Genomic DNA, 23,702 nt, shown 5'->3' on the forward strand with positions numbered 1-23,702 from the left:
GTTTGTGCTTTGGATTGCCCCGACTCAGACCTGCCGAGTCCACCCACAACATGCCCTTGTAAAAAGTCCCTCTCCAGCTTTCTTGTTGGCCTACTTTTAATACTGGAAGGCTGCTATAAGATTTTCCCAAAGTCTTCTCTTCTCCAGGCTGAACAACTCCAATTCTCTCAGCCTGTCTTCATAGGAGAGGTGCTCCAGCTCTCTAATTCTCTTTGTGTCCCTCCTCTCAACTCGCTCCAGGAGGTCCATGTCCTTCTTATGTTGCCCCAGAGCTGAATCCAATACTCCAAGTTGGGTCTCAAGAGAGCAGAGTAGAGGAGGAGAATCACTTTCCCGTGACCCGCTGGCCGAGCTTCTTTTGATGCAGCTCAGGATGTGGTTTGAGCTGCAAACTTTCTGGGCTGCAAACACACATTGTGGGTCACATTAAGGTTCTTGTCACCCAATGTCCCCAAGTCTTCTCCACAGGGCTCCTCTCAATGCACTCATTGCCTAGCTTGTGTTTGTGCTTTGGATTGCCCCGACTCACGTGCAGGACCTTGCGCTTGGCCTTGTTGAGCTTCATGAGCTTCATGGGCCCATCTCTCAAGGGATGGCATCCCTTCCCTCCAGCATGTTGACTGCACCATGCAGCTTCAGCTTGTTGGCAAACTTGCTGAGGGTGTGCTCAATCCCACTGTCCAGGCTGCCGACAAAGATTTTAAACAGCACAAGTCCCGATCCTGACCCCTGAGGATTACCACTCGACACTGGTCTCCACTTGGACTTTGAGCCATTGACCACAGCTCTTTGAGTGTGACCATCCATCCAATTCCTTATCCACTTAGTAGTCCACTAGTCAAATCCATGTCTCTCCAATTTAGAGACAAGGATGTCATGCAGGACAGTGTCTAATGCTTTGCACAAGTCCAGGTAGATGACAAGATGGCTCTTCCTTTATCCACTAATGCTGTAAACACATCCAGATTTGTTAGGCGTGATTTGCCCTTACTGAAGCCATGTCAGTTGTCACCAATCACCTCCTTATTTTCCATGTGCCTTAGTGTAGTTTCCAGGAGGATCTGCTCCATGATCTTGCCAGGCACAGATGTGAGACTGACTGGCCTGTAGTTCCTTGTGTCTTCCTTTTTGCCTTTTTGAAAATGGGGGTTATGTTTCCCCTTTTGCAGTCAGTGGGACTGCCACAACTTCTCAAATAGGATGGGTAGTGGTTTAGCCACTTCATCTGCTTGTTCCTTCAGGACCTGCAGATGCATCTCATCAGGTTCCATAGACTTATGAACCTTCAGGTTCCTTAGATGGTCTTGAACCTGATCGTCTCCTACAGCGGGTGTTTCTTCATTCTCCCTGTTCCTGCCTTTGCCGTCTATGACTTGGGCAGTATGGCTGGAGCCGTTGCCAGTGGAGATTAAGAAAAAAAGTCATTGAGTACCTCATCCTTCTCCATTTCTCAGGTAACCAGATTTCCTGTTTACTTCAGCAGAGGGCTCATATTTTCCTTAGTTTTCCTTTTATCACTGACGTATCTATAGAAGCTTTACTTGTTGCCCTTGATGTCTCTGGCTTTTATCAGGGCTTTGTCTTTCCTAACCTGATCCCTAGCTGCTTGGATAATTTCTCTGTATTCCTCTCAGGTTACCTGTCCTTGCTTCCACCCCTTATAGGCTTCCTTTTTTTGTTTGAGTTTGTCCAGACACTCTTTGTTCATCCATTCAGGCCTCCTGGTGTGTTTGCCTGACGACTTCTTTGTTGGGATGCATTGCTCCTGAACTTGAAGTCTTAAATTATTTAATGAAAAAGGCTATAAATTTAAGTATAGAATGTAGAAATAGCTTTTAAATTGTCAAACCTTAACTGTTTTGTGGAAGAGCTAGTTTTTGGGCTTAATGTTTTAGTACTTTCTTTTCCATGGGGGATTTTTTTCTGCAAGAATTTCATAAATGAAAAATGAGCATTTAGCTAACCAAGTGACTTTAGTTACAGTAGACTTGTTTAACTCTTGCAGGGCAGGAACTACCTATAAGGTAAATGTTTTTGGAATGTTTGAAGGAGGAGAGAGCAACCCCTTGGTTGGACAAGAGATGACCACCCTTTCAGATACTACTTCAGAGCCATTTTTATCTAGAGGTAAACATGACTGAAATGAAGAAAAGGCAGCCTTGGCTTTTGGATAAAAAAAGCCCAAAAGTTTACCAGCATTTCCTTATCATTTTTATAATGCACTTAAATATTTATTTATAGGATTTGGTATACTGCCCACTCTGATGACATAACCCCTGATCTGAAATGACCACAGTTCATGATTCTATTCCTCTGCACCCTTTAGATGATCTTACAAGGATAACTCAGGCAACCCATGTTTTGCTGGTTACTCAAAGCCATCTGCATTGCATTTTCAAGCCATCCACATCTGTGTTAAATCACATAAGGTCGAATTCTTGAACAGAGATCAGAGCTCATCTACAGGGGTGTTCAGAGGAGTAGAAAAAGGATTTCTAAGCAGATCTTTAGCTCTTTGCTTGTCCTTATGTGGTGACTTTTCCTTTTAAGACTAAGATGATATAATGAACAAAGATCTGATAGTTGGATATGTCCCAGTGTTATTGTGCATTATTTAAGTTTATATTTAATATAATTATTTAGTAATTTTTTTTTTACTTTAGAAGGAGGAGGTTTAGTTCAGAAATGCAATTGTTGAGTTCTTTCCAGTGTCTCTTCAGGAGTTTCTCCGTGTGAGCTAAACCTTCCAGTCAAAGTTTCTATGAACATTGTGATGGCAGCTCCCTTGATGTAGTTAATGGGCCTCTGCATGCTAATAGTTGTGCCCTCCATACTCTCAATTGTTGTGCCCACTTATACTCTCTCATCCAATGATGAAGAGAGTTTCAGGACTCAGTCCTCCTTGGAAAACGTAAAGAAGCAGGTCTTTGCTTCTTAATAGGCAAGGATGCATGTAGAAATAAAGACTTTTCTCCTCTGCCATTTCAAGGCTTGCATAACCATCAGAGAGAAATTGATAAGGAGAAAGAACCTAACTGCATAGGCTTTTCAGAGTTAAATAAAGAAAAAAATGTTTCTAACAGCTGACTCTATATTCTTTTCACTTAACCTCTTTGATGCCTTGTTTCCACACTCAGCTGTGTAACTTTACACCTCGTGCAACTTTACTGACAACTTTTTTAGAAACTTCTTAATAATTACTGTCCCATTCTATCTTATACAAGAGGCTGAAATTAATAAAAACTTCATAACAGGCCATCACTGACATTAGAGAAAAGCTGTAATAATTCTGGCAGAAAAATATTTGTACCAAGAGTGGTTTGTTATTTTGTATTATGGCAGCTGTAATTTCTTCAATGTTATGGTCTTTAAGCTAATTTGCTTTATTAATGCATGGATTTAAGTCATGGTTAATGTGAAAAATGAAGTTTATATCTGGGACTGTAAATGTGATAGTAGATTGTTTATTAATAGGGAAAAAGAAATCACCCTAGGTCTGGTGCCTTTGCTAGAATTTTCCATGTGGGGAACTATGCTAGTTGGAAGAAAAATAAAAGTAAAAATAATTTAACTATTATAGTGTACATGATAGTAACTTTAACTTCCATATTAAAGTTATGCATGCAATTTTTTGAACTAACGTGGTTTTACTTAAACCCTACTCCCAACTGATTTTATTGTCCTGACTAAAGACTAGATCTATATTTTCTATGCAGAAGAGGATCATGCTTTTAACCCCCAGGTACATGGAATAGTTATATTCATGAGTCTACAATGTTGGATCAATTATGTGGAACATATATGAAATCACAATATCTTTCAACTGTGATGAGTGTGGCTGATTTTTCTCAATGGGATTTCTTCCATATAAAGACCAGAAGCTCTGATGGCAGGAAGCCAGAAAATTTGCAGCTGGTAACACAATCTACAGGAAAAGAGAGAGAGCAAGGATTTTTTTTTTTAATGGATATAATCATTGTGTCTTTCTGTTTTGTATAAATATTTTGTGATTTTCATTGTGATGAAAACAATATGATGCATATTTTATTCTGTGACTTGTAAACTGAAGATATCTGGAATAACTTCCTGCCTTTTCAGAACATTGCAGCTTTATGTAAATGTTTGTTCCTGTCCCTTCTCTGTCTCTCGACCTGTGTTTATGTTTGTGTATCTTCTCTAAATTGTGTTCTTCTTCCCTGTGCATGCGAACTTCTATACCGCTTGTATTACTATGTCTTTTTCTCTGGAAAATTCAGAAATTTGAAAGTTTTTATATATATATATAGTATTAATTCCACTATTACATAGTTAAAAATAAGCAGTAGTTTAGTTATCCATGACAGACTAAAATACTGTAAATTTGGATAATCTGATAATGCTCACTGCCATGTCAATGGTTAGTTTATCAGTGTTTTACAAAACCTCTGAAATCAGCTTATCATCCATCTTTAAAGACCAGGAAAGATAATGACATGACAATAGAGAAGACCACTGGCCTTGACATGTGCAAAGGCTTATTTGTTAAAGGAAACATACATGAAGAAATTTGTACAGCTTTTGCCATGGAACCAGTGACTGGTGTGAATAACGTTCAAAAATAGGTCATACTTGACACAGTGCCAGTGAACAAAATGAGAGCTATTTTGGAAGCTAACTCATGACATATGTCGTATAAAAGGATGGTGAAAGAAAGCTTTCATGCTAAGTCTGTATTTTTCTGGTTGAAAGCTATCATGCTAAGGTTATATTTTTCTGGTTGACGTGACAGGTTTAGAATGTAGAACCAGAGCAGAAGCTGATATTGTGCTGCTGGTGGATGGCTCATGGAGCATTGGGCGGCCAAATTTTAAAACTATCAGGAACTTCATTGCCCGTATTGTTGAAGTTTTTGATATTGGTCCTGACAAAGTACAGATTGGTAAGTCCTCATATGCTGGAGGGGAAATGAGGTGTAATTGCTACACAGCCACAGAATAACTGAGTAATGATGTTTGTTTGTTTTTTTTTTTCCAGGTCTTGCACAGTATAGTGGAGATCCCAGGACAGAATGGAATCTCAATGCTTATCGAACCAAACAGGCTTTGTTAGAGGCTGTTGCGAACTTACCGTACAAAGGAGGCAATACTCTAACAGGTATGTCCACTGCCAGTATTTACCTTAAACTCCAGTAAAAATAATTCTAGCATCCAATCCCAGTATTGTTCAGTGAGCTCAAATTTGTCTGTGATGAAAGGACTTTACGGTTCAAATCAGTATGTTTGGAAGGGAACAGGCATAACATAGACATATAAACTCTGTAAATCTGGAGCAATGTGATGAAGGAGTGCTTGCGTGATGAAGAGCTTGGGTTGCTGTTGAACGTAAGAGAAGAAAAGGCAGTTCCATGGTAGGGTTAGGATGAAGGTGAGGACTCAGAAGGTAGGCTACAGGAGATCAAATAGGAGGATGATGCATAAAAAGTAAGAGATTATAGAGGTTTCAGAGAGTTGAAATAGTATCAGTTGCTGGTAAGTCTAGATAATGGGCTGCAATTAGATTCTGAGTTCTTCTAGAAGAAAGTGAATTGTCAAGATGAAACCACTAGGATGAAATGCTCTCCTTTACCATGACTGCTATATGGAAGTACTTTATAGTGATGGTTACCTTCTTTGTGTCATGCTAGGAATGGCTTTGGATTTCATCTTAAAAAACAGTTTCAAACAAGATGCAGGCTTAAGGCCCAGAGCTCGCAAAATTGGTGTTCTCATCACTGATGGCAAGTCACAAGACGATGTAGTCACCCCTTCAAGAAGACTCAGAGATGAGGGAGTGGAACTTTATGCAATTGGTAAGTATTGTATGAAGAGGCCACCTGTGTCAATGTCCTGGCCACCTGCTAAATGCACAGAGAAGTGGCCGCATACGTAAATACATGGAAGGGTATTCAAAGCATGTGTTTAGGGACTTAAGTTCATGTCACTATGTTTCATGGCCATAATTTCTAACAAGTTTTGGGTTTATGTCTCTTCTGTAAGGTATTAAAAATGCAGATGAAAATGAATTGAAGCAGATCGCAACAGATCCAGATGACATCCATGCTTACAACGTTGCGGATTTCTCCTTCCTGGCTAACATCGTTGATGATGTAACTACGAATCTGTGTAACAGTGTGAAAGGTCCAGGTACATCACATTTTCAGATTAATTCATCCTTTTTCCATTTACATGCTTGCACTTGCTAATTCCTTTTTATTACTTATTTGGAACACTGTGTAGCCCTGAGCTGTTTGCTCAGCTGCTGGTGTGGGGAAGTTGTGCAGACCACCTGGACTGCCCTACAGGAGTTCTTCCTTTCCTTTCAGCAATGACTGTATTATACAGCATGACATGGCTGGATGTGCCTTCTTTTCTCCCAGAGTCAGGAAGGATGTTGCTCAGTGTGTCACCTTTTTGTTCATGGTATCAGGTGCTTTGATGATACTCATCCAATAAGGAAAATTTCATCAGCCCTGCTCTTTTCATGCACTAATGTCTGACAGCCCAAAAGCAAAGCTGAGCATGGAAAAACAGCAATATTAGCTGATGGTTTTCTAGTGGAACGCTGGTGTTGAAGGTAGAGTAGGAATGATTGGGAGCTTGTTTGGTCTTGAGGATGTGATGGAGAGCTATCTTTTTACACAGTTGTTTTAAGAATTCTGAGGAAACAGAAACATAAGCAAGTATCTGTAGGGTGGGGGTTTTTTTCCTAAACCTTTTTTTTTTGCCTCATGCTTTTATTCCTGATGATACAAGATAAATTAATATTTTTTAAATTTGCTTCCCCTTGTAGGTGATTTACCACCTCCCTCTAACCTAGTTATTTCAGAAGTGACACCTCGTTCTTTCAGACTGAGATGGAGTCCACCTCCTGAGAGTGTTGATAGGTACAGAGTTGAATATTACCCTACCTCTGGAGGTAGCCCTCAACAGGTTAGCACTGTATATTAATCTCCGCCATTGTCCATAATAACCTTGGACTTCCACACCACAGTAATGTCGGTTTGAAGTTTATGCTGTGTATGGTATAACAGCACATGAAAAAAGGCTCCCAAGGTCAGAAATATCATGCCTTTGTAAATGATACACAAAACTACAGAAAGTAGGGGCATACAGATGACTTTGGTTGTTTTAAAATCATGAATCCAGGAATAACATGTATTTCTTATAAAGAGTTGACTGGTATTTCTAGTAATTCCTTTCTGTTCATATTCCATAATCACATATTGTTTTAAATAAGTCTGCAGTAGAAAATTTCTAAGCATACTCATGAGTAGTCCTTTTAATATGTTTTCTTGTTAATAGAAAAAAAGACAGTGGTTGATACAGGCTATGAGGTCGTCCTTAGGTTAACATTGTATGATGGTTCTTTGAATCTATGCCTAAGCATATCCTCCAAACTAATGTACAGGGTCAAACTCGTTGCTATTCTCTAGACACAGAGCCAATAACTGGCAACCCTTGAATCTAGGCAATCTGAATTAATAACTCATCACTCTCTTCAACCAGACAGAAGAGTACCTAGGAGAATGAAGTCAGGCATGTCTGCGTACCTAACTCCTAGCTTCTCATTTCTGCATGTGTCTTTTAAATCTTAACTCAGATTTGACTCATGGAGAATTTAATCTTAATAAATGATGACCCCAGGACTGGGCCGTTGTTTAGGGTGGGAGCAGCCATTTCAGTATTCATTGACTTTACAGCTTGACTACTTACTGACATTTCTGTTCTGCAAGGTGTTGCTAATGCCATGTGCTGTAACCATTAGATTATTCAGGTTATTTAAAACCTATTTCAAAAATGGTAACATGTATCTCTGGCACTTTGTTTATGTTTCTGAGTAATATAAAAGTGTAAACCACACGTGAAAGCAGGATGCCCAGCGAGTGCCGCTAGATATATCCAGCATTATTGAAAACAGGTGTCTGTCTCAGGGTTCCTTGCAGCTTGTTTTGCAGAAATAATGGTATACTCAATGTCAGTCAAAATACACAGAAGATCACCACCGTACTTATTTTTAGTTCCTTACCATTGATTTCTGAAGAGTTTCACAAAGAATGATTTTTTTCTTAAAGATTACAAATGCAATTGTTGTACAGTGGTTAACATTACTTCTCTTTTATGTAGTTTTATGTAAGTAGGATGGAAACAACGACGGTTCTGAAAGACTTGAATCCTGAAACAGAGTATGTTGTTAACGTGTTTTCTGTAGTAGAAGATGAAAGCAGTGAACCTCTTATCGGCAGGGAAACTACTTGTAAGTTAGAAATCGAATTTGAATAACATGTTAACAGACAGTTTGGCATGTGGGGACCTGTCCAGTAGAACTTTCAGCTCTATGGGCTTTCTTCTTAAAGAAAATAAAATTTTTAATTAGAATGATCAAATTATGTTGTGTTACATTTGTTGTTCAGATGTTGTTCAGATCTTGGCTGAAAAACTTGAGCAAAATGAAACTGCATTGTGGTAAAAAATATGTGACCCAGTTTTGTTGCAGGCTCGTACAGCACAGCTGTACAAGACTAGAGCCACAGACATGAATTATAAATTCCTGAAGTCTGATCATATACGAATATATACTCCATTTTTATGCTAGATAATTAATTCCTACTAGTAGCATTCAGAACACTATAGAAATTCATTCTAATTTTGTAAGATTAACAAAAAGCCAGTTCAACACAATTACGTCACTTCTATGAGACATAACTTAACCATTACGTTTCTACTATTAGCTGTCTACATGACTGATTTTAGTTATATTTATGTTGAATGCAGCACAGGGTGACTTTCCTGCCTCTCTAAGTATTTTGAATGTTAGGTGTTCATTTCACTTCGTTGATTGTGTTGTATTAGGCTTGTCATAAACCCTTAAAGTATGTACATGATTTTTATGAACTCCGTGGCAATTTTTAATGTTTATTTAGTAATTTGAGAAATATATAAAAAAGAAAGTACAAAAAATCCTTTTGTAAGTATCAAACCATTCATGTTGTTTCATATCAGAGCATTCATGTGAATTAGTGCTGCTTTTCAGAATATTTGAATGTTCCAGTGCAGACTTTTAAGATAGTTTTAGCTGTGTGTAGCAAATCTGTAGCACATGCGAAATGTGATGACCATTACCTCATTCATAAACTAAGTACCATTTAAAATACCACTACTTGCAGATCACCTTTCTACTACCCGTAACATATCCTAATACCTGTGTACAATATTTTCAGTGATACTACCTGTGATGTGAAAAATGAAAGATGAAGGTGAGGGAAATAAATTAATATATGTCTTTTATTTGGCAGTGCCAATCTCTTCAGTTAGAAACCTGAATGTTTATGACATTGGATCAACTTCCATGCGAGTGAGATGGGAACCTCTCAGTGGAGCTACTGGTTATTTGTTAACATATGAACCTGTGAATGCCACAGTCCCAACCACAGAGAAAGAGGTAAGAGAATTTGTTTTCACTTCCTGCACTCTTCCAAAAATAAATGAAGAAAATGAATAGATTTTGTTGATATATCATAATAGTCAAAAGAGACTGGCATGTACTTCTCAAAGTGCAGTGAACTTACTGGGATATTGTATACAATGACATCAGTCAGGAAGCACTACATATACAGTGGATCTCACAAACAAAATTCCCTTGAAGTTAAATCATCACTTGCTTTTCTGCCATTTCTTTCTTCAGCATTTAAACACGGTGTGTTATTTTTCCATGTGCAGATGCGTGTTGGACCATCAGTGAATGAGGTTCAGCTGGTAGACCTCATCCCCAATACTGAGTACACTTTAACAGCTTATGTATCGTTTGGTGATATCACCAGTGACCCACTCACCACCCAGGAAGTAACATGTATGGGCATCTCAATTTTTGCTTTCTTGTTATTCATTCAACAACATTTAACTTTTGTTTTATTTCATGCAACAGTTGTTATGTATTGGTTTTGTTTAGAAGACAATCTTTTCCGTGTTTTATGCATTTTCTAACTCATAAATTTAAAAAAATTGTAAAGAGAATTTCATTCAAAAGGGCCCAAGTATTAGAAGAGGAACAAAAGGGGTTTTTTCTTGAATAATGAAAGGAGTTGGGTTTGCAATCTTGAGGTTATAGTTGTTTTAAAAAGGTCTCAATTTTGCTTGCATTAGCTTAGAAACCTTATTCCTGAATTCAGACATTGTCTTAAGTACAGAAAATGCCAAGGAAACATGCATACCAAGAAAAAAGATTGATCTAAACATGGCTTCCTTTTTTAAACCTTTCGGTAAAAATCTTTGCTTAAACATTTCCTACTGGCAGAGGCATGTTTCTGGGCTAGATTCACACAATACGATTATTCTTAGGTTCTTAAAGAATGTTAAGCGCTTAACTGTACATGAAAAATGACCATTGTAATAAGAATTTATGATCTTAAGCACTGTTACTGCTAAAACCATTGTGCTTATTATTTATGAAGTGGAAACTACTATAGTTTATAGCTATTTTGTTCATTGCTGGGACAATAAACTCTTAAACTGTCTCATCTAATGGCCAGAGAGATGAACTTCCCAGAAAGTTATTGCCTCCATTTCAATGAAATGCATAAAAAGAATTTAATTCCTTCTGTGAGACACCTATACCTTTCCTGTGAACAGCATTTTCACTTACTACTGTTGTTATTTTTACAGTACCTTTGCCTGGACCCAGAGGCTTAACAATTCAGGATGTTACTCACAGCAGTATGAAAGTCCTTTGGGATCCTGCCCCAGGGAAAGTTCGAAAATATATCCTAAGATACAAAATAGCTGAGGAACCTGATGTAAAAGAGGTAAATGACAGGAACTTCTTTTGAAGCACTAAAAGAGAGTTTTAATTTGAGGAGCTAGGTTACTAAAATAATAATAGAAGTAGTAATATAAGCTACCTTTGAGAAAAATGTACATGGTTATTGCAGACAGAAAAAGGTACTGATTTCTTGGAAACTCAATAAGCATAAGAGAGATTTCTTTGTGTGCTCCCCTCTTCCTCCTTCTCCAAAGAGGAAAAATCCTCAAAGTGACTGGAGAAGTTTCCTGTGCTTTGATAAACAGCTATTTCTACTCTCTGCCTAAGTGTTACCTCTATTGCCAAGCTCTAAGAACAGTTTACAATTAGGGCGACAGGGTTGTGGATTAAAGGTGTGTTAGCCCCTTCGCCTACTGTCAGAACATGTGTGGGCATTGTTAGAAATGTCTTTGAGTTACGTGCAAGCATTTCATAATTACGCTGCTAGGCATGAATCAGCTTTTGGAGGATTAAATGTGTTTTTGTAAGGGAATGAGAATTTTCTGGAGATGCAGTCTGCATCCTCGTTTCCAAAACAGTGAAGCAGTGAAAGATCCACAAGTAGTGCTAGTATCTGAGACAATATGCTTTGCAATGGAATTAGTAGATAGCACTCAATATTCAGGTGTAAATCTGGGGGCAAATGGCAAAATTTAGTGCAGAATACTTTTCTGTTTTTCAGTACAGAAAATTCTGCCATTTGATCAAACACTGTCAGAAAAAGAGCAATTTACAATTTTAAGTTACTCTTCTTATCCTTAGGTGGAAATCGACAGACTCAAAACCAGCACTACTCTCTCTGACCTTTCCTCCCAAACACTATATAATGTAAAAGTTGTTGCTGTATATGATGAAGGGGAGTCACCACCGATAAATGCAGAAGCTGTCACTCGTAAGTTTTCCTAATAGCCCTACTTGTGGTTGTTTTTGCCTTATGTTCTGTTTAAATTGTGTGTGTTGCAATATATTACTGAGTTTAGGTGGAACTGTGATTTAATGTATCCGATATATTATATAGTTTAAATATTTTTAACGTTATTTGCAATCTTATAATCCCTGGGAATCTTAGATGATTTCATTGTCTGCCTGCAGTCTGCAGAGAGGTGACAGACCCAAAACTGAAGCAAAATTATTTGTGTTTAGAGGTTGAAGGAGGAGTGTAGGGGTATAATTAGTAAGAAAATATGAGAATGGAGGAAGGGTTTAGCAAGTCTATGCAGGAGTCTAGCGAAGAAAGTAGGAAGCTGGGGCATATGCTAGAGGATTAGAGAGACATGATCTTGCTTCTGATGCAAGAGATTTGTACTACAGAATGCTAAACCAGTCTGCACTTTTGGAGAATCATAAAGGCAGCATTTAAGTAATCTCAACAAAGAGAGGCAAGGAAGTGGTGTTTCACAAATGCTAAAAACCAATCTCCACACAAGAGAGGTGACAGGCTGAAAGGAGAATGATGTTATCAGGGAAGCCCTCATCCTGATTTAGGCTTATGATTTAAGAAGACAACTAACCAGAAGAGCTGCAATAGAAATGAAAAATGTTACCTCATGGCTGCCCCCTGACTCTGATGTGAAAAAAGAGAGAAAAAACATGCACGTGTTCTCTTTCCTTTTTTTTTTTCTGTCTGAATTTTTCATTTCGTAGCCTGGTATATTTAAAAAAGTTTGTGAAATTTTTTTGCTTGCTTATGTGCTAACCTTTCTTCCGTAGTTTTGGTTTTGTGTTAATGTGTGTGTAAGGACAAAGAGGAAAGCTCTGCCAAATAAATTATTTTTCATTAAATTATCTGTTTTTTCCTATTTACTAATTTCTTCCCACTGGCATTTTGCCTTCTTGACCTACAGTTAACCCCTGTGAATTTCTAAATAAGTGAGTGGTGTAATTCAGTCACGACTTATTTGGGTTTTATAAATACTTGTAAGATCTGGGAGAAACTCATGCAGGGGCTTGACCTCTGTGTGTGTGAGTTCATAATCACTCCTTCTGACTTCAAAATTTAAGAGCTAAGACTTGAGCTGTTGTGAGTTGTGACCCCTACTGATGTCAGTAGAGCTACATTTGTTGTATCAGGTGATGACGTGGTGATGCGACCTTATGAAGGATGATTTGCTTAGTGTAGGTGGGCTGGGTTATACTACAGCATTTTACTGTTGTCATTAGAATCATGATAACTGAGAGGTGAATCATCTATGTAATCTGAATTCTTTGAGTAATTCCTTGGTTTAACTATATTTATTTTTTAGTTATAATTTGTGGAATTCTTTTCCTTTTCTCATAATAGAGCCTGTGCCAGCACCAGTCAATCTCAGGATCACAGATGTAACCACAAATAGTTTTAGAGGAACCTGGGATCATGGAGCCCCAGATGTCTCTCTGTATAGAATAACCTGGGGACCTTATGGAAGATCAGGAAAACAGGAGGTGAGAATAGATAGTCACCATGGGATTTTGTGGGCAGGGTCTCAGAGGGTATATTTTTAAAATCAGAAATGTAATTAAGAAATGGCCTATAACTTGCAAGCCCTCCTGTTGTGCTCAACAGAAATGCAGCAAGAAGGTGTAGAACAGCCACTTGTGATGTTACTACTGAGTTACTTCAGTAGAAAGTTACTCAGTTATATCCTACTCTCTGTTTGTTTTTTGTTTTGTGGTTTTTGTTTTTTATTTATTTACTTTTTTTTTAATTTTTCCACAAGACTATCTTAAATGGGGATGAGAATAGTTTGGTCTTCGAAAATTTGAATCCAGATACATTATATGATGTCTCAGTTACTGCTATCTATCCTGATGAATCGGAAAGTGATGACCTCATTGGCAGTGAACGAACATGTAAGTAAATAAAGGGTTCCTGCATGTTGTTGTTCATAGTTTTTAAATCAGGAGGCATGCACGTGCAAGAATGCTGAAAACTCTTTATACTTCTTTTCTAGTACCCTTGGTACCTGTCACCACACAAGGTAAGAATTTGGATTTCCAGGTATGGTATTATTAAAGAAAACTCAGAACTATCTTTTTCTAAACTTTGAGGGATGTTGACATTAAAAAGCTGAGATTATTTAATAAATATTATTGTGTATTTGGAAGAATGCTAAACACAATTTCCACATGCTTATTATTTTACAAACATTACAGTTTATGTTGTCTTGAACTTGATATATTCTACTCTTGGTCAGGTGCTAATGCAGCCCTGAAAGTATGAATGTCTTGTCCCTGCTTTTTGCTTGAGTTACGTATTTATTCTTTGCTTTATTACAATTCTCAGCCCCAAAGAGTGGCCCACGAAACCTTCAGGTGTACAATGCAACTTCCCACAGTTTGACTGTGAAGTGGGATCCTGCCAGTGGTCGAGTGCAGAGATACAAGATCATTTACCAGCCTATCAGTGGGGATGGCCCTGAACAGTCGGTAACTAATTTTGAAGTGCTGTAGTTATTCAACCTTAAATGATAGTTCTGCCATGTAATCCAGTAGAATAATTTATTTTTAAAACACAACAGTGTGTATATTAATCACCTTTTAGGTGAAGATTTATATTTATAGCAAATAAGTATATTTTCTTACCTTTTTCTTTCTCCTCTTTCAAACACAAGATAGAACTATCTTTATGGAGCAAAAATAACTGGATACAGCCTGTTTTCTTGAAAATCATGTAATCTATAGGTATAACTAGAATAAAGGTAAAATGTGTTGGGAATAAGTCAATCAGCACATGAGACTGCAAGTCACAGATAGGACAGAGTTATCACAACAATCAATAACATGAACTACCATGACTACTTCTGTAGTCCAGTTTTCCACTTTTTCATAGTGTGGTTCATGTGCTATGAGAGGGGCTTTGCTGTAGAACATACTGTTAACAGGCTTTTACCATGCTAGGAACAGAATAACTGCCCAGAAGCATCAGTGGCAAAAATGATTCTGTGCAAAACATATGCTAAGGAAGTGTTTAAGGTATTCTCATGTCTTTTAATATGATTGAGTAACTGCAATTATAGGGAGAGCCAGTAGTGTATGATCAGCCATCTTTCCCTGCATCATTAGCAAGAGCTGTGTTGACTACTGGCAGCCTACGCAACGCAGCCTGGGAATGGTGATTCAGTGAGCCTATTTATGAGAAATGTGTGCTACTTAAAAATGCCCTATTCTGCAGAGGGAGGCTGTTGTGGTTACTGCCAAATGACTCAGAGGAACAATCTCAGATGAAAACCACACTCATTTAGCTTGTTCCTGAAATTGGAGATCACAAGTGTTCAGAAGCATATCTAGGAATGTTTACTTTAGAATCACTTGGATACTTATTCACCCATTTTTACTGTCTTCTGAGCAACATTCAAGTTGAGGCAATTATCTGTTGAATGAATTAAGTAGCTGAATGCAAATTTAGTGAGAAATCACTGGAAGAATAAGAAACTGCAGTAAGGTTAATTAGTAACTGTAATTGCTGGTACAGGAGTAAAAAAAGAATTATGAGGATTCTGTTGAAATTTGTGCAAAGAATAGACTTAATAGACTTTTAACAACTGGATAGAGACTACTAGTGGCTCTTTGCGAGGAGAGCACGCAGAACATTCATGCTCTATTCATGGCATTTTAATGTCTGTCTGCAAATAATTCTCAGTCATATGACAGTAATTCCTTGTCTACTATTTTTGTTACTGTGATATTTGATTAAACTGCTGTTGCTGGGCAGACAGTAGCAATGTCCCCACTGAAATACTTAAATCATAATTTCTAGAAGTTTTTTATTGCCCTGACTGATGTTTAATGGCCTCAGCATCAAGGAAGAACACAGGTGATTTGAAGACAACTTTGCATAAACTGCGCAGCAAATCCCAGAGACCATCACAACCACTTAGGGTCAGGTTTTGAAAGGCAAATAGATACTAAAAGATGGAGGCAGCCATGATGGAATGCTAAAAGCATCTATGCTTTGAACTGAGCTTTGTAGACTTGAGTACAAATAAAAAGTTTCCTTGTGAATTGAAATGATCTGCTTCTATGAAATGCAAAAATGTATAACTGCTTGCTTGTTAACACTTAAAAGCTCCTAATGATGAACTGATATGACAAATGTATTAACTGAATAGGCTTTGAAAAGGTGCAGATTTTCTTAAAAGTACAAAGGATGCTCTTGAGCAAGTTTAATTTCATACAATTAAAAACGAAAAAGCCCATGATTCACAAATGCTGAAGATCTAAGTGTTATTCTCAGTGCACTGTAAATCTTTTCCTTGGTTGAGCTCACAGGATTATATGTAAAAGAAAAATTAAAATGAAAAATTAAAATGAAAATGTAATGATTTTAAACTCTTAACAAAGAAGTTTTAGAATCTGAAGTATCATGCTGTAAATTTTTTAAATTGAGAAAAGACAGTGTTGATTTTGTATAAAATAGACATTATAGATCTACAGAGTGTTGTAATTTATTCCATGCTTGCATTCTACCTGAGAGTACAGCATAAATAGCCCAATTCAAAGTCTGTCAAAAAGAGCAAAAGACTTGCATCAGTCTCAATGTGGTATAATCAGAGACAATGCAGAGAAACAGCTCTGTGCTGGCACAGAACTGGCAGCTGATATATACTTGTGCAAGTTGGAGGTCTTGAAGAGTATTGGATTTGTGTCACTGGACTGTCTAAACTTGCTAAGATGAATATGTACTAAATACTATGTCAATGTTTACTGTCTGTCAGTCACAAGAGCATTGCAGTCATATGTCCACTCTACATCAAGTGTCTGCATTCTTCACTATAACAGTTAGCATAAAAGGGGCAGCATAAAAGGGATTTTAATCTTATTTTTCTTTTGTTTTAATTCAGATTATGGTTGGAGGGCGGCAGAACAGTGTGGTGATACAGAAGCTGCAGCCTGACACACCGTATGCTATTACTGTGTCATCAATTTATGCAGATGGTGAAGGGGGACGAATGACAGGACGAGGCAGAACCAGTAAGTAACTTCCTGGTATTTTACTAGCCGTGTGTCAAGGGTTAGGGCTGGGCCAGCCGCTAGATGAGTGACAGACACTCTCTATTACCAACCCCGCCCCTCCTGCCCCTTTCACCCACTTCCTAAAGAGGAGAAAGAGAAAAGGAGCGAAGGAGAGAGACTATGGATTGAAAAAGAAAACTTAAACTGCTTTATTAAGAATAATAACAATAAAATGAAATATATGCAAATATATACAATACCAATACTGAACGCAACCGTCCTGATGGCAATCACGTCACTGTCACCACTGATGCTGTGGGCAAACACTGCAGAAGGCCAAGCTGGGCTCAGCAGCAGATGGGAACTGGATGCAGGAGCTGGATTCGGCAACTGGATGCAGGAACGCACAGATTGGGATCGAAGGCAGAATGGACAGAGCCCTCCTCAGACACCAGCCTTTGAAGAGGAGAGAATGAGAGAGCTTGACCCTTGTGGTCCCTCAGCTTTCAGGAGCTGGATTCGGGAACTGGATGCAGGAACGCACAGATTGGGATCGAAGGCAGAATGGACAGAGCCCTCCTCAGACACCAGCCTTTGAAGAGGAGAGAATGAGAGAGCTTGACCCTTGTGGTCCCTCAGCTTTATACAAAATATGATGTCTATGGGATGGAACACCTTGTTGGTCAGTCCAGGGTCACCTGTCCTGTCCGCTGCTCCCCGCAGGTGTGGCCTCTAACTTACTGCACCCCCACCGTGGCACACAGGGTTCAGCGGTGACCTTGGTCTGCACAGGAGCAAGGATGAGCAAGAGCCTTTCTGCACACCAGTCCCTGGTAGTAACTGCAAACATCAAGCGTTATCACCTCTAGGAGCAGACACTGTCTGCAAAACTGTGCCGTTAACTTCAGACAGTGCAGCCACTGAGCAGAGACTGAGCTGGGAAGTGAAATCACTGAACAGAATTAGTGCTGTTCTGACTTAAACCAGTTAGTTAGGACAGTGTGAAACAATATTGTTGTATTGCTTTTCAGATTAGCTGAAAAAAATTCTTAGGGTAAAATCCTTTCCATCATTTTTTCTTCGATGGGTTCCAAGTGTTTAAAGTAAGAAGGCCTGTCAGTGTATTGTCTGTATAGAAACCCTGGACCACTACCTTAGAATTGGGTGCCCAGCTTTTAAGGCTGAGAGAAACCCTAATGCTGCTGTGGAACTTTTTCCTTATTTTAATCTGTTTAATCATCTTACACCACAATTTAGTAAACACCTTAATACATCCAAAGGCATGTATGCTGTTAAATAAACACCTCCTATGTGTGTTGTTAAGTAAATGTTTACAAGAGTCAGCACCTTCATTTCAGAGGCTGACCTTTACAGGGTGTACTTTGAGACTCCACCGTTTCTTGTTGATAACGTTGTTTTGATCCTGGTATAGAAAGCACTGATTGATTTGCTACCAGAGGCACTTTAGGCATAAAAAACAATTCACTATTTAAAAATAATTAATTACTTAACATTTATTAATTAATTAATTAACAAATTTCTTAATTCATTTGTACTTTTGAGCCTGCAATGGAAAGTCAAACAGAGCAATGTGTTTGGTGGGGAATGAAGAAAACAATCCCAGTGAATTCATTGTATAATTCTAAAACAGTGTCCAGAAAGAAATTTTTATTACTATATTAGCGTTCTGTATGCTGTTGGATGGGGCTAATGTGTTCTGATTAATGAAGACGAATAACATTTGACATGAACTATTAAGCCTGTTGTTTTTTAAATTTCCTAATGATACATGACCTAGGCATGATCTGATAGCACAGGTGAGAGAATGTGGTTCCACATTTCTGACAGCTCATTGATCTGTTTCAGAACCCCTCACTACTGTGAAGAACTTGCTAGTTTATGACCCAACCACTAGTACTTTAAACATTCGATGGGATCATGCAGAAGGAAGTCCTCGCCAGTATAAAGTGTTTTATGGACCTACAGCTGGAGGTGCAGAAGAAATGGTAAATACTTTGTGTGAATCTCACTGTCTTAGTTGAACTGCAGCTCCTGGTGCTAGTAAGAGGAACACTGCTGAGTGAAGTGGGTCTTTTTTGCCTATGCACTGGGTTTTTTCTGCACCTCTGTGAAAGTCAGTTGTTTCCATATGTATTACAGATGTTTGATTTTATATATTAGACCTACAGTGGTTAGATCTTAGCACAGGGACTTTGTATGACCCACAATTGTTTGTTTGTTTGTTTGTTTCTAGGGCAGTGTGTGTGAATGTAAAACTGACTTCAGGGTATATAAAAGTTTATAAAGTCAGCAGACCTCGTTTCCACCCTTTTTTACTGCTAGGAAGTCATGTGAGTGTAGGCTGTCAGCCAGGATGATATCTGTGAAAGCAGCAAAATCTACATAGCTGTCTTACTCTAATCTTCTAAAATTACTTAGTTGCTAAAGAGGTAAAACAATCTTGAAAATGGGAACTCTTGTCGCAGACTGCGAAATTCCACCTTGTGTTTAATTTTCCACATCTGTGCAATTTGATATGCCTGCGAAATGAGGAGTACATGATTTCTCACTCTTTCAATAGCATCTAGAGAGCTACTGATGAGAAATATTCTTAAATGCTGTGACATTTTACTGTCTAACATGAGCTACTCATCACTCCTTGTCATTAGCATGTTGTAATGTTATGTAATGTTTATTTTTTTGATTTATAAAGTGATCTTTTAATGCTGTGAGATGGTAAATAGTGGTCATTAGCAGAATCTACAATGATTTCTTTAGTGTTGTTAGTAGAACAGTGTTTGGACCCAAAAGTGAAGATAACTGTAAGTGAGTGTGTAGGAGCCCATAGTACTCCTCCCATAGGACCATTTTTGTTAAGTCCAAGACAGAACCTTCTTGAAAGGCAATTGCAGAAGATACCATGAACCCTGTTACAAAAGGTGAAGCTTGAAATAAAGTTTATATCACATTCAGTCTAGAAGTGGAATTTAATGGAGGAATAAGGGAGATACAAAAAAGTTTTTTGCGTGCCCCTACCTTTCTTTTTTAATTTGTAGACGACAGTACCGGGAAACACAAACTATGTCATCCTGAGGACTCTCGAACCCAACACACCTTACACTGTAACTGTGGTTCCAGTATTCCCAGAAGGGGATGGCGGACGTGTCTCTGACACTGGAAGAACTTGTAAGTAAAATAGACCTTTTCAAGAAAATGTTAGGATTTTTTGTGACTGACTCAGATCATTAGAAATTCATTTTATATAAAACGTGGAAGTTTATTTTCCCCAGAGCTAAAACATAAGTTTAAGAAACTCTGTTTACCTGCTTGTTCATTGTTGCAGTTCTTGAACTTACTCTATTTTCTTAGCTTATTCGAGTGGAGGTATTCAGTCGACTTATCTCAGGCAAGATCAGCTCTTATGTTGTGCAGCAAACTTACTGTTTGCTGTCACACAATAGTAAAATTTTAATTGTAGTGCCAGTACCAATACTGGTAACCAAATATATTGGTGTTAATACATGCTAATGTCCATACCATGTACTTAATTTTTTCTGGAAAGTTTGAGCTCCTAATGTCCACATAAGCTAAAATTTGCAGTTTGTGGCTTCTTTTCATACCTGTCTGATCAACAATAGAGTAACAAGGTGTTATGATTATACTTTCAATTTTCATTATAAACTTACGTATTTTACTGCCAGGTGGCTTGTAAAGACTAATCACTGAGATTCTTAATTTGCAAATTTTGGGGTAACAAAAGTAATGTGTTTACCTTGGGCTGGTGTGCTTTTCAGCTTCCTTTGAGCACCGTTGTAAATTCAAGTAGAACTAGAACTTGCATAAACAACTTTCTAAAAATTAATTTAAATTATCCCTTATCTAGTGGAGAGGGGAACACCAAGAAACATTCAAGTTTACAATCCCACAACAAACAGCATGAATGTCCGATGGGAACCTGCTCCAGGCCCTGTACAGCAATATAGAATTAATTACTCTCCACTGTCTGGCCCAAGGCCATCAGAATCTGTAAGTAATTTGGTTTTTATACTGTTCCTTAAAATTGTGTGGAGGTTATTGCTTCCTTCAATGAGTGTAGAACAATAATAACAAACTCGGGCCAACTGTCTGCCCAGTAATGTCCCCGCTGAAAACACTGTGTCTACTGGCATTTAGTCCATTGTAAATAAATGCTTAATTTTGTGAAAAGAAATAAGACTCTCCCATTTAAAACTGCATATCAAGGATTGAGTATCAAGGATTGAGCAAACAAAAACTTGACACTTTTTTGTTTTTTAGAAGTGAGAAGGAAACTGAATATTTATTAGGAAATGTTTAATTATGAAACCAGATGCCAAGTTGATGTGATTTTACCACTAAACCATCTGGGTACCCCAAATCATTGTGTTTAAGTAGGTATTAGTGAGCAGTGGAGTCTGGGTATGGGTAAAAATTTGGCCTCCAGATGTAAATTAAGCATACCTGGATTTGTGTAGAAATAGGTGCAGTTTTAGAGCTAAGCCTGTGAATGTGCTCACTCAAAATGTACACCCATATTGTACATGTACTGATGATTATGTTTTTGATGTAAGTAAATAAGTGTAAGAATTTTTAATGAATCATTTGTATCCGTGAAGTGAAATTGCATATTACTCCACACATGAGTAGAAACCTGCCTATCAGTACTTGTTAGAAAACGTTCTTTGTATGTCAGTAAAACGTGACTGATTTCACTTTTTTGTTTTCTGTACCTGAGTGTTTCTTCTTTTTCTCCGAACTATTTTAATGTAAAGTGTAACAAATAACAATTCCATTTGCAGAATTAGAGCTGCTTATGTATTTGTCTTTTTTTTTTTTTTATTTTGCACTTGCGCTTGAATTTTACTTGGTTATTTTAGACTTACATGATTTTTCTTGGGAAATATGCGGTGTTGTCTTGTTCCCTGTTTTTCTGTATTACATTCAAACTGTTCATTCTAACAAGACATGATACAAACTGAAGCTTTTTTTATAGAAGTGCTTTTTCTTTCTGTTTTAGATTGTGGTACCAGGCAACACTCGTGATGTGATGCTGGAGCGCTTGACTCCTGACACTACTTACTCAGTAGATGTTACAGCTCTGTATGCAGATGGAGAAGGAAATCCAAGCCAGGCGCAAGGAAGAACATGTAAGAGGCAGTCAGTTTTTGCTTTGTGAAATATATGTCAAAATTGGTGTGTCAATAATTTGTAAGTTGATTGCAATCACAAATAGTGTAAGCCATTCAGTGCAACTCTGAGATCAATGCATCTGAGTTATGGCTGAAGCAATTATAGACATCCATGGAAGTGAGCTTTTGCTATGTTATCTGGTGGTTGTGGTACATGCATAATCACTAGTGTAATTGTCAGTTGTGAAATAAGCATAATGTGAATGTTTAAGAGTTTTAAAGTTGTTCTTTAAAATGTGATTAGAGATAAAGAATAATTTGTCTTTTGGAAAAAGAAATAGCACATTAAGATGGATAGAAATTGCTGTCAACAGAAAAAACGTGCTTCATGTTCTGTGTCTTACATGATAATTTTACATGTCAACCTTCTCAGATGTTTTTTTTTGCTGGAGATGCCTAAACACCAAAATCTCCTTGTTACAGTTTAGCTTGTGAGATCTTGGTTGGCTTACACTTGTCTTCTTTAAAATTCATTCTAGAAACAACATGTAAAGAAACTGTTAGTGACAATAATAGGTCACCTCTCTTTTGCTGCTTCTATGCTTTCTCTGTTAAGTCCCCATATTTAGGTAAAACTTGCAGATGTCTGAGAGTCTGAGAAGCAAAATGTATGAAGATGCTCACTTTGCACATCCCTCTGCTGTTTTCTCCTTTCCATACTGCTCCAGTTCCTCCAGTTAAGGCCCTATTTCTTAAATAGAAATAGTCTTCAGGCACCACTGTATTGTCTTTGACTACATCTAGCTATATATATTTATTCAGGGTTTCAATGAGGGCCCTTAGCTTTGGCTTCAGTGAGAGTGACACGAAGCTGGAAGAATCATGCTCCATACACCCTTCTGTATTTTCTTTCCTTAGTGCCTCGTAGTGGGCCAAGGAATGTGAGAGTGTTCGACGAGACCACAAACAGCCTTTCTGTACAATGGGACCATGCTGATGGGCCGGTCCATCAGTACAGAATCATTTATTCACCCACTGGGGGAGACCCTATCGATGAATATGTAAGTTCTGTAATTTAAACACCGAGATGTTCTCAGTTGATTTTTTAGGCTTCAGAAAAACAAAGGCTTCCATTCTACATGTACATTTTGCATGCTCTATGGGTTCTTTGGAGATCGTTGTCAAGCCATGGTTTGTATGAAACAGTGTGGTGGGGATTTTTTGGTTTTTGTTTTTTTTCCAGAAAGTTGCAGAACATACATGGTTTAATGAACTAACTTGTGTGTAAAATAATGTTAAATATCTGAGTCACACATTGATCAGAAACTTCTTCCTGACTTTTAGTTCAAACATTGTGCTACCACTGGTGGATAGCCATCTATTACTTCATACTCTATTCATTATGAATTCTGAGTGTTAAGATACAGAATAAACTTAAGTCTGCATTTTATAAATTAGAGTAGGCGGCTTAATAAGAAAGCAATGGTAACTTTGATTCAGCGTCTAACTTGCTTTTGTAAGGATCAGTATGAATTGTGTTTGTGTTTAATTTCCTGCAGCTTAATGATAACACAAGTTAACTCAAAGCTTATAAAATTCTCTGAGTGTTTATAGCAAAGCCAAACTCCGATCCTATAGAGGTCAATGGCAGAATTCCTGCTAACTGCCATAGCCAAAATGTAACATGTATAGAGCACTATTTAAATGCTGTTACTGCTTCTATATTGTTGTCTAGGGCATGCTCAAATTTCAGTGGTTGAAAATTCCCTACTGGATCTTTTAATCAGGACACACATATTCTTCAACACACGT

At 37.9% G+C, this 23,702-nt stretch overlaps 1 protein-coding gene across 1 annotated transcript in view; it reads left to right on the top strand.

Annotated features, from left to right (window-relative positions):
* Nucleotides 1-2,055: 2,055 nt before the first annotated feature.
* The window catches only part of COL12A1 (collagen, type XII, alpha 1), a 61,860-nt gene continuing 40,213 nt past the window's right edge, over nucleotides 2,056-23,702 (top strand). The window contains exons 1-21 of the mRNA XM_010140155.1: nucleotides 2,056-2,127; nucleotides 4,769-4,918; nucleotides 5,014-5,133; nucleotides 5,663-5,827; nucleotides 6,015-6,161; nucleotides 6,808-6,947; nucleotides 8,142-8,271; nucleotides 9,311-9,456; nucleotides 9,735-9,864; nucleotides 10,677-10,816; nucleotides 11,575-11,704; nucleotides 13,094-13,233; nucleotides 13,509-13,641; nucleotides 13,743-13,769; nucleotides 14,075-14,217; nucleotides 16,632-16,761; nucleotides 18,610-18,749; nucleotides 19,800-19,929; nucleotides 20,627-20,769; nucleotides 21,779-21,908; nucleotides 22,809-22,951. Of these exons, the coding sequence (XP_010138457.1) occupies nucleotides 2,082-2,127; nucleotides 4,769-4,918; nucleotides 5,014-5,133; nucleotides 5,663-5,827; nucleotides 6,015-6,161; nucleotides 6,808-6,947; nucleotides 8,142-8,271; nucleotides 9,311-9,456; nucleotides 9,735-9,864; nucleotides 10,677-10,816; nucleotides 11,575-11,704; nucleotides 13,094-13,233; nucleotides 13,509-13,641; nucleotides 13,743-13,769; nucleotides 14,075-14,217; nucleotides 16,632-16,761; nucleotides 18,610-18,749; nucleotides 19,800-19,929; nucleotides 20,627-20,769; nucleotides 21,779-21,908; nucleotides 22,809-22,951 (2,703 nt within the window). The 5' untranslated portion in view covers nucleotides 2,056-2,081. The remainder of the gene's footprint in view (nucleotides 2,128-4,768; nucleotides 4,919-5,013; nucleotides 5,134-5,662; nucleotides 5,828-6,014; nucleotides 6,162-6,807; nucleotides 6,948-8,141; nucleotides 8,272-9,310; nucleotides 9,457-9,734; nucleotides 9,865-10,676; nucleotides 10,817-11,574; nucleotides 11,705-13,093; nucleotides 13,234-13,508; nucleotides 13,642-13,742; nucleotides 13,770-14,074; nucleotides 14,218-16,631; nucleotides 16,762-18,609; nucleotides 18,750-19,799; nucleotides 19,930-20,626; nucleotides 20,770-21,778; nucleotides 21,909-22,808; nucleotides 22,952-23,702) is intronic.

The sequence above is a fragment of the Buceros rhinoceros genome, unplaced genomic scaffold, assembly GCF_000710305.1.
Source record: "Buceros rhinoceros silvestris isolate BGI_N320 unplaced genomic scaffold, ASM71030v1 scaffold7747, whole genome shotgun sequence".
NCBI lineage: Eukaryota > Metazoa > Chordata > Aves > Bucerotiformes > Bucerotidae > Buceros > Buceros rhinoceros.